General features: G+C 52.1%; 2 protein-coding genes across 2 annotated transcripts; one reads left to right on the plus strand and one right to left on the minus strand.

Moving 5' to 3' along the window:
- Nucleotides 1-71: 71 nt before the first annotated feature.
- DND1 (DND microRNA-mediated repression inhibitor 1) lies at nucleotides 72-2691 on the plus strand. Its single transcript, XM_055331874.1, has 4 exons — nucleotides 72-410; nucleotides 543-660; nucleotides 1047-1508; nucleotides 2129-2691. The coding sequence occupies exons 1-4, from the start codon at nucleotides 387-389 to the stop codon at nucleotides 2584-2586; spliced, it is 1062 nt and encodes a 353-aa protein (XP_055187849.1). The 5' UTR covers nucleotides 72-386; the 3' UTR covers nucleotides 2587-2691.
- A 190-nt stretch (nucleotides 2692-2881) lies between these two features.
- Nucleotides 2882-8367, minus strand: WDR55 (WD repeat domain 55). Its single transcript, XM_055331873.1, has 7 exons — nucleotides 8096-8367; nucleotides 4592-4692; nucleotides 4422-4509; nucleotides 4152-4331; nucleotides 3956-4055; nucleotides 3701-3870; nucleotides 2882-3616 (listed from the first exon to the last, which is right to left on the minus strand). Exons 1-7 carry the CDS (start codon nucleotides 8290-8292, stop codon nucleotides 3295-3297), a joined length of 1158 nt encoding a protein of 385 aa, XP_055187848.1. The 5' UTR covers nucleotides 8293-8367; the 3' UTR covers nucleotides 2882-3294.
- Nucleotides 8368-9573: the final 1206 nt, after the last annotated feature.

Consider the following 9573-nt stretch of genomic DNA (forward strand, 5'->3'; position numbering starts at 1 on the left):
TATGGCCTAGCCCTGCCTTCTCTGTGGGAGCCTGGGCCTCCTATTCCAACTACTTGAGCGGCGGAAACGGGGGATGGGGGGGAGGCTCTACAGTAGGCCCCACGGGCTCTTCCCCTAGGTGAAGGGTGCCCTTGAGGCTCTTGCCTCCAGCGCACATCCAAGCCCTAGGAGTTGGGGCTGGTCGCACACTCACCGGTTTAGGTTTCTAGCTTTCACCTGAAAGTCAGGTTCCCGAGGCGCACGTGCAGTGGGTACCCCCACCCCCTTGGAGGGCGGGGTCGTGCTCAGAGCCAATGAGAGCTTAGGGGGAGGAGGGGTAGGGAAGCTTCCAGAGGCCTTTGGGGAGGAGGTTATAAAGGGGGTGCCGACGGGCAGCCGTGAGAGTCATGCAGTCCAAGCGGGAGTGTGAGGTAAGTGGCTGACAAGGGGACTCAACAAGCGCTAGCTGCGCAGGGGGTAGTGGCCTCTTGGGCTGCAGTTGCCCAGTCGCGGTGGGGACGGGCGTGGAGATCCGCCATTCCTGCCTGCCGTTTCCCCTTCAGCTATGGTGTGAGAGGGTGAATCCTGAGAACAAGGCGGCGTTGGAGGCGTGGGTCAGGGAGACGGGCATCCGCCTGGTGCAGGTGAACGGGCAGAGGAAGTATGGCGGGCCACCCCCAGGTACGGTAGTCCCAGCTCTACGCCCGTCGGGCTCCACCAGCCTCGACGGCCCCGACCAGCACCGCTAGGGGAGGGGCCCGCCCCAGCGCTCTGCAGTCGGAAATCCCTTACCTATCCGTCGCCCCCCCTCGGGTCAAGCAGCTGAGGAAACTTGTCTGTGGCTCTCCGCCCACCTGCCCCCTCAAGGGTGGGAGCCAGCCTCACGGTGCACCCACTCGGCCAGCGCTGTAGTGGGCTCAGGCACCCAGTTATGCTGGCGACTCGGGGTGCGACTGCTGCACCCATTTCATAGACGTTTGCTCATAGGCCCTCGGCGCTGGGTTCCCGGGCCCGAACCCGGAGCCCTCCGGGAGGATGACGGTGCCCCTTTCCGCCCCTTCCCCCAGGCTGGGTGGGCAGCCCGCCGCCGGCCGGGTCGGAGGTGTTTATCGGGCGGCTGCCGCAGGACGTGTACGAGCACCAGCTGATCCCACTGTTCCAGCGCGTGGGCCGCCTCTACGAGTTCCGCCTGATGATGACCTTCAGCGGCCTGAACCGCGGCTTCGCCTACGCCCGCTACAGTTCGCGGCGCGGCGCCCAGGCAGCCATCGCTACGCTGCACAACCACCCGCTGCGGCCGTCCTGCCCGCTGCTCGTGTGCCGCAGCACGGAGAAGTGCGAGCTGAGCGTGGACGGGCTGCCTCCCGGCCTGAGCCGCCGCGCGCTGCTGCTCGCGCTGCAGCCCCTGGGCCCCGGCCTGCAGGAGGCGCTGCTGATGCCCAGCCCTGGGCCGGCGCCCGCGCAAATTGCGCTGCTCAAGTTCAGCTCGCACCGCGCCGCCGCCATGGCCAAAAAAGCCCTGGTGGAAGGTAAGGGGGCGGGGCTGCGGCCAAACATTATGATGCCATACTTTACCTGTCAGCATAGAAGGTAAAGCAGGATCTTAGGGTTAAGAACGCCTGAGTTTTAGACGTCATACATTTTTAATTTCCGTAGGTGCTACCCAGTACCACACATGTTGACGCTTCCCATGCATTATCTAGCAACTTATTCTCCAACATTCCAATGTTACACAGGATGATCTCCCTCTTTAGTTATGAAGAGAGGGTTTTGAGAGAAATTGATTTGCCCTAGGCAGTCTTACTGAGTCTACCTTTTATCCACTAAAAACTGCCTCCCTAAGGCTGTTGTGAGAATTAGGTGGCACTTAACACATTCCCTGATTCTTAGCTAGTATTCACAGTAAAGGTAGTCAAGGTAAAGGTTAGCTATTGTGATGGTCATGAGGTAGACAAAGCCTCCATCAGCCAGTACTCCCAACAAGGAAACTTAGAAGGCAGCAGTTTCTTTTCAAAGAAACACGGGAAGCCTGGAGAAGTTGAACTCCAGGTTGGACCACCAGGAAATGGGAAGGCTAGAAGTTAAACAGACAATGTAGGTTCTAAAGGGTTGGATCCAGGGCTTAGATCTCCTCGTCTTTCTCCTGCAGGGCAGTCACGCCTCTGTGGAGAGCAGGTGTCGGTCGAATGGCTCAAGCCAGACCTGAAGCAGCGACTCCGCCAGCAGTTCATGGGCCCCTCCCTGCAGGGCCTACAGCCAGAGGGCAGTCGACTGGCCCCCTCCAGAGACAAGCTGGAGTCCCAAGGGGCCCGGGCTGCCCTGCAGCTGTTGTGCCAACAAATGAAGCTGGGTAGCCCGGTGTTCCTAACCAAGTGTTTGGGCACAGGCCCTGCAGGCTGGCACCGCTTCTGGTACCAGGTGGTGATCCCAGGACACCCGGTACCCTTCAGCGGCCTCATCTGGGTTGTGCTGGCTCCAGAAGGGCAAGAAGGGCATGAAGTGGCTAAGGATGCTGTGTCTGCAAGGCTGCTAGAGGCACTGAGGGAGTCTGGAGCCGGCCTCTTCCGGTCTGCTGGGGCTGAGGCAGGTATGGTGGTTAAGCAGTGACCCTGTCTTCTTCACAGGCAGCCTGAACGCATGGGCAGAGCCTGTGTCAGTCCCCAGCCCAGCAGGCCTGGGCAGCCACCATCTGATCTCGAGGGAGACCACAGGTCCTGCCCTACCTCTGACACAGCCTCCCAGCTGGGGCAAGGCCCCAGGGCACCTGGGAAAACTCAGGTTTGGCTAAGTTATGGGGAGGGACTTTGCTATCCCCTCCCAGCCCAGGGTCTGACGTGACCCTGTGGTATTCTGTAGCCATTCTCTGTGTGATACACATGCAAACACCCCTTCCTCTCCTCCCATAGCTTAGCATCAATCTCGTTTTCCTGATTTGTCAATCTTTAATTTTATTTGGAGGCTGGCTGAGCCAGAGGGTCAGAATTCTGCCTTTTGTCTTCACTACTTAACAGTCTGGTTACAGTGTATGTGTGATTTTGGGGTTTTTCTCTGCCGTTTGTATTTATATTAAACCCCTGGTTGGTGTACGCCTGTGTCCGTGCTATCTTGCCCCAGCTGTGGGCTTCTCTTACACTGGTAGAGGGAGTAGCTGCCACAGGGCAAGTACTTCCTCACATCACTGCCCTCAGTCTTGAGCCTCTGGCTATGCATCTTTGTGCACTGCAGAGTATTTTAAATTCAGAGCCTCTCTAGGTATCCAGCCCAGGATGTAAGACTTGCCCAGTGAGGTCCTATTTTGAGAGTCAGCTTCTTTCCTCAATCACTGTCATCCTCACTCTCCTCCTCTTCCTTCTTAGCTGTGGATTCCTCTCCCTCTTCCCTCAGTCCTGCAAAGAAGTCCTCAGTGCTCCAAGCCTTGCTGCTTAGGGCTTGCAGTGGCCCTCCCTTCTTCTTGCGCCGGCGGTAGTCATCTACTACCACAGCCCGCAGCTGGGACATGTTCCAGAACTTGAGGCGCTGGTCATGGCCACTGCTGGCCAGGAAGTGGGTGCAGTGGGAGAGGGCCAGCTTCTCCACAGGCTCCCCAGCATGCTGGCCCACACTGCCCACCACTCGGTTCGGCAAGATATTGACAGCCCTGGGCAGAGAGAAAACAGTGTTTGGTCTTGGCTGGTTGGGTCTGCCCCTGGTGTGATCTGAGGGTGGTCCTGGCTTCTCTCACCTGATGACTCCATCAGTGGAACCAGTACACAGCAGGCTCTCTGTAACTGGAACCATGCAGTCAATAGACTCAGCTCTTAGGGCAAACCGATCACTTGTGGCCCCAAAGCCATTCCAGTTGAAGAGGTAGATGGTACCTTCACTGGAGCCACAGGCCACCTTCTTCCCATACTGTAGGAAGAGAAGGAAACTGTTTGTGGAGCCCCATCAAAATGGATCCCTAGCATATCCCCCAAACCCCATAACCAGCTTGTACTTTCATGAGAGTGACAGAGGTCAGGTCTCCAGACTGAGGCTCTGAGAGCAGTTCAAACCGGCGTCGCCTGATGTTGAAGACACCAAGGCAGCCATCCCCACTGTAGAGAGAGCAGAGCAGCAGGCTTGACTAAAGCTCCTGTTGAAGGAGAGAGCTTTAACAGGGAAGGGAAAGGGATGCAGCTTTGAGGTTGTACCTGGCTGTAAGCAGCAGCTTCTTGGATGGGTCCAGAGCCATGTCAGCAATATATTCCTCATGCTGCCGCATATCCATTAAGGGGCCCTCCTTCCGCTGGTCCCAGAGCCGGACACCACCTGTGTCATCCCCAGTGACCAGGACATTCTCATCTACCAGCAGCAGACTGTTGATGGGGGCACTAGAGACACAGAGCTTCTTGAAGCATCTTTGTCCCAGGAGGAACCTACCACCTTACCCTTGACCTCAACACACAGTAAGCTCCCCTTACCCGTGAGCCTTGGAAATGCGTCTTTCCAGTCGGCCCTGCTCCACATCTAGTACATGGATGGCTTTGTCCTTGGAGACAGTAACAAGTTCTGGTGGGAAAGGTGCTCAGGTCATGGTGCTGCTCACTGCTCCCTTGTCACCAGATTGCTGGCTGCCTTCCCTAATACTCACTCTGTCCATCTTCAGAAAAGACTACGGCTCGGCACGATTTGAGGTGGTGACCTGAGGACCAGAGCTCCTTCGTTTCTCCCTCTTGGCAAGAGTAGGAAAAGCTAGGGGGGAGGAGGAGGAGAGTGAATGGCTCCAGACCCTGCCAGCATGGAATATAAAGACCAACTAGGCAACCATCCACCTAACTAGGAATTGCTGCTTGTACACCACCAAACCTAAGGAACTTGCCATCCCCATTTTCCATTTTCAAATGTTCCGTCTTTTTTTTAATCTTTAATTTAATTTTATTTATTTATGATAGGCACACAGTGAGAGAGAGAGAGAGAGAGAGGCAGAGACATAGGCAGAGGGAGAAGCAGGCTCCATGCACCGGGAGCCCGAAGTGGGATCCGATCCCGGGTCTCCAGGATCGCGCCCTGGGCCAAAGGCAGGTGCTAAACCGCTGCGCCACCCAGGGATCCCATGTTCCGTCTTTAATTCAAAGTACATTTGCTTAGGACTTCTTTGTGAACTGACCCCACATCACCCAGCCTGGGAAAATACTAGATCTGGACCACTATGGAGGGCATGAGATACTTGATAAAGACAGAAGAAGAACAGGGGCCCCTAGTTGGCTCAGTTGGTTAAGCATCTGCCTTTAGCTCAGGTGATGATTCCAGGGTCCTGGAATGGAGCCAGGCCCTCATTGGACTCTCTGGTTGGGGGGGGGGGGTTGGGCAGTCTGCTCCCTCTCCCTTTGCTACTCCCCTACCTTGTGCTCTCTGGCTCTCAAATACAGAATCAAAAATGTTAAAAAAAAAAAACAAAAAAACAGCCCCAGAAATTGGAAATATAAAAATTAACAAGATGTGGCTGTTGTACTCCAGGTCTCTAGGAGCTAAAAAAAAGTTAGAACGGATTACAGCACACTGTGTCCACATGCTGAAAAGGAGGTAGAATCAAAATGGAGTTGAACAGAAAAGCACCAGCCTGGAAGTTCAGTTTTGAGGCGACTACCTGTCCAGAGTGTATCCCCAGTGCCTGCCTCAGAGCAGATCTTCAAAGGGGCCAGATAAAAAGGGCTTAGTTGCTGAGGAGTACCAGATGAGCAGAACTGGGTCCGTTTGTTTGCTCTGTCCCAGTGTCTAGCATGAGAAAAGAGCCCTGGAAAGCTAAGGTAAAGATGTGAGTTGGGTCATGAAGAGTAAGTAGTTCACCTGGCAGATACTGGAGGCAGATATCAATGTCCCTTCTAGGGCAGACACAAGGAATGAGGGTTCCAGCTGCAGGAGAGTGAAATGGCTGAATCTGGAAAGATGGGTTGAACTGGACTTGAGACCTGATTGGCCAAGCAAAAATAAATTTAATCCTATGGGAAAAGGAACCTCTTAAGAATGGTCACAGGAGAGGTCAGAAACCCACCAAATGGGCATGGCTAGGGAGAGAGGAGACAAACTGCAGTAATAGTGATGTGTGTAAAAGTCGAGGTCCAGAGTGACTCCCAAGTGTCTGGCATGAAGTATAAATAGTAGAGAGAAACCCACATTTGTTGACTTCAGGTGCTATAGTATACACTTTTTTTCTTTCTTTTTTTTTTTTGCCATAGTAGACACTTGACCACTCTACAAGATGAATATAGGCAGACCTCCTTTTATTGTGCCTCACAAGCACTGCATTTTTTTTTTTTTTCAAACTCAAGGTCTGTAGTAACCCTGTCTAGAGAAAGTCTATTGGTGCCATTTTTCCAACAGCATCTGCTTACTTTGCGTGTCTGTCACATTTTGGTAATTCTTGCAATATTTCAAACTTTTTTTTTTAAAGGTTTATTTATTTATGATAGAGAGGCAGAGACACAGGAGGAGGGAGAAGCAGGCTCCATGCCGGGAGCCCGATGTGGGACTCGATCCCGGGACTCCAGGATCGTGCCCTGGGCCAAAGGCAGGATCCACCCAGGGATCCCCTCAAACTTTTTTATTAGGATAATCTGTCACTAGTAATTGACTCACTCGTGATGGTTAGCATTTTTTAGCAATAAGGTATTTTTCAATTAAGGTATGTATATTGTTTTTTAGACATAATGCTAGTGCACGTTTAATAGACTTCAGTATAGTGTATACTTACATGCATGGGGAAACCAAAAGATTCACGTGATTTTATTGCAATAGTCTGGGCAAAACCTGCAATATCTCAGAGGTATGCCTGTATTATTATTCCCGTTTTTGAAGAAGAAAGTACGGACGTTAAATTGCCCAAGGAGACTGAAGAGGTTGAGGTTTAATGTCATTAGGTAAATATGACAGCACAACTCTTCTAGTTAAAACTTTCAATGACTTTTCACTGCTTCCAGCCTACTTCTCTTGTTCAAAGCCAAATATGTATTGAGTATTTAGCCTGGTCTAGAAGCAGACATAATGGAGAATAAAACAGACTTAAGATTACAGAAAAGTGTTTTTCAAACTCCAGTCATGACCTATTAGCGGGCGGCAACTAGCATTTTATTTAGGTCTTTGTGCCTGCAGTTAAAAATGTAATAAGCCAGAAAACATCAAGGTGCATCACACATAATATATAAAGTATTTCTGGTGTGGGGTGAAGTAAAAAAAAAATTTGAAAAATGTTTTAGTTCAGAGGACAGGCATTCAGATAATTACACAAATGGATGTAGGATTACAAACCATTATGAAATTTAGGAGGGAAAATTACCTGGTGCCAGAGTAGCCAAGTCTAAAGGGTAATCTCATTTAGTCGGGAATGGAGTGTAGAGATAGATATTGAGATCTGAAGGACAGTGGGTACAAGTGAGGAGAAAAAGGTTTTCCAAGAGAAAGAATAACCTGCGAAAGAGCTGTGGATTCAAGATCCACATGAAAGGTAAGAATGAATGAGCACAGAAATTAAAGGGGAAAATGAGCGAGGACTGGCCGTCCAAGACCCTTAAAACAAAAGTAAACTATTGAAGGGTTTTAATCAGGAAAGAGGGCACGTGGGTGGCTCGGTGGTTGAGCTCCTGCCTTTGGCTCAGGTCCTGATCCCGGGATTCTCGGATGGAGTCCCACATTACACTCCCGGTGAGGAAAGGAACCTGTTTCTCTCGCGGCCTATGTCTCTGCCTCTCTTTCTGGGTCTCTCGTGAATAAATAAAATCTTTAAAAAAAATTTTAAGAAAGAGGTGGTTGGATTTGTGCTTTTGAAAGATTAAAGCAGGCAAGAAGCAAAGCTGGCGGAGGAGGTGCGGCGTGTTCCACCCGTTTCAGGCTTTATACAGTCCGGTGAAAAATAACGGTCCTGAACGCTTCTTGTCCTGGTACTGTCTCTGGGCTTTGTCAGGACTCTCCAGCCATTTTGTCTTCCTTTCAGTTGTTGCAAGAGATTGTGTGGTAACTGGTTTAAAACCAAACGTTACTGAACGAATTGGACCAGAAGAGTCTTGAAAGATTTGTCTCTCTGCACCTTTCTCTCCTCATTCCGCCTCCATCCCTATGGAGCTCCCAGATCCCGCAGTCCCGAGCCCTGCCCCACACTTACACGAACACGTCCCCGTCCACGTCCCCCGCCGCCAGGAGGTCGCGGGCCGGATGGAACGCCAGCCCGCTGGCCGGTGCTTCCAGCACGATGTCTTCCGGAGTTTCTCGGATGCGGACCGGGGCTTCCGTGGAGTCGGGGTCCTCCTCGTCGCTCCCATCCTCGGCTGGCCTCTCCTCACACGCACGACCGTGGTCCATAAGCCGGAGGAGGCCACGCTGCTCCGCACCTGAGCTGTGGGCCCAAAATCCTCCCACGGGACTGGGGGAGGGCCCGAAACGCCACTTCCGTCTGGGGGCGGAGCCGGAAGTGGCGCTGGGCCGGGAACGGGCGGGGCCGGCTGGCGAGTAGGTGTGGGTGGAGCGGATCCCCGGACCGACCCTTTCCTGGACCAAGTAGACGTCGCGACTATCAGCGCTGTCCCTGGTCACATCACTTAAATTTGGTTACTGTTTAAGTCCTTTTCCCTCATCTTGATCGATGCTGACAGTGTGGTACTCCCTCCTGTGACTAGTAGGAATGATTTACTGCCCTGAGCAGAGGAGAGGGGGACCCCAGCCTTTCGTGGCTTGGTGACACCCAAGAGCAGCCTCCAGCTTAGTCCAGAGGCCGCAAAAGCGAGAATGTGATTTACAGAGGTCGTGGACAGCAGGCAGCCCAAGGACGCGCTTAAACTGGGGCGGTCTGTGCTCAACATCTTTGGGGAAACAGGAACAGTGCCCTGGCGGTTTCTTCACTTTGGCTGCATACCCTCAAGTGGGCCAGGCCAGCAGTGCTCAGAGCTGGCAAGGAGTTCTGAAGAGAAAAATGGGCATAACTGTCGAAGTTAACATTCTGGTTACCAAAGATTCCATAAAGATGGGAGCACTCTGTGGTGGGGCAAGTAAGGACACAAGCTTCTGGGACTGAAGAGGAGCCTCACATCACTGTGCTACTAGGCCTTCTAAGACATCTTATATGCTGATGCCCAACCCAGTTAACGAGAGAAGAAAGTGAGGCGAGGAACCTCAGAGAAGCTGTATGTCCTGTGTGAATGGAAAAGTTGCCATGTGAAGTTCGGGGTCCTTGTGACTCATCATATGACCAACCAGAGGACCTTGAGCATGTCCACCAGGCTTGGTGATATTTGCAGAAACTGACTATTTTTTTTTAAGTAAGATCAACACCCAGTGTGGGGCTTGAACTTACAACCCTGAGATTGAGAGTCCCATGTTCTGCTGCCAGCGAGGCTCTCCTGCAGAAACTGATTTTAAATGGACAGTCAACCCCCAGGTTGTTTTTAGTTGTTGTTTAAGTAACCTCTATGCCCAATGTGGAAGAGCTTGAACTCAGGATTCAGTCATGTTCTGCAGACTGAGCCAGCCACGCACCCCAACCCCCAGGTCTTAAATTTAATGACTCTCTAGGTATCTTCATCTAAGCCAGGTCTCTGTGATCTTTTTCTTAACTGGGAACACTGTCTACAACCATGAAACCAGGGT

This window comes from Nyctereutes procyonoides, unplaced genomic scaffold (genome assembly GCF_905146905.1).
Source record: "Nyctereutes procyonoides isolate TBG_1078 unplaced genomic scaffold, NYPRO_anot_genome, whole genome shotgun sequence".
Classification (NCBI taxonomy): Eukaryota; Metazoa; Chordata; class Mammalia; order Carnivora; family Canidae; genus Nyctereutes; species Nyctereutes procyonoides.

Bases quoted from the DNA above. Each gene is read 5' to 3' on its own strand.
- DND1 (XM_055331874.1), top strand. From the start codon at position 387: ATGCAGTCCAAGCGGGAGTGTGAG. The intron at 661-1,046 runs GTACGGTAGTCC...CCCTTCCCCCAG, and splicing joins GTATGGCGGGCCACCCCCAG to GCTGGGTGGGCAGCCCGCCG. The intron at 1,509-2,128 runs GTAAGGGGGCGG...TTTCTCCTGCAG, and splicing joins CAAAAAAGCCCTGGTGGAAG to GGCAGTCACGCCTCTGTGGA.
- WDR55 (XM_055331873.1), bottom strand. From the start codon at position 8,292: ATGGACCACGGTCGTGCGTGTGAGGAGAGGCCAGCCGAGGATGGGAGC. The intron at 4,510-4,591 runs GTGAGTATTAGG...CTTTCCCACCAG, and splicing joins CTTTTCTGAAGATGGACAGA to AACTTGTTACTGTCTCCAAG. The intron at 4,332-4,421 runs GTAAGGGGAGCT...CTGTGTCTCTAG, and splicing joins CGCATTTCCAAGGCTCACGG to TGCCCCCATCAACAGTCTGC.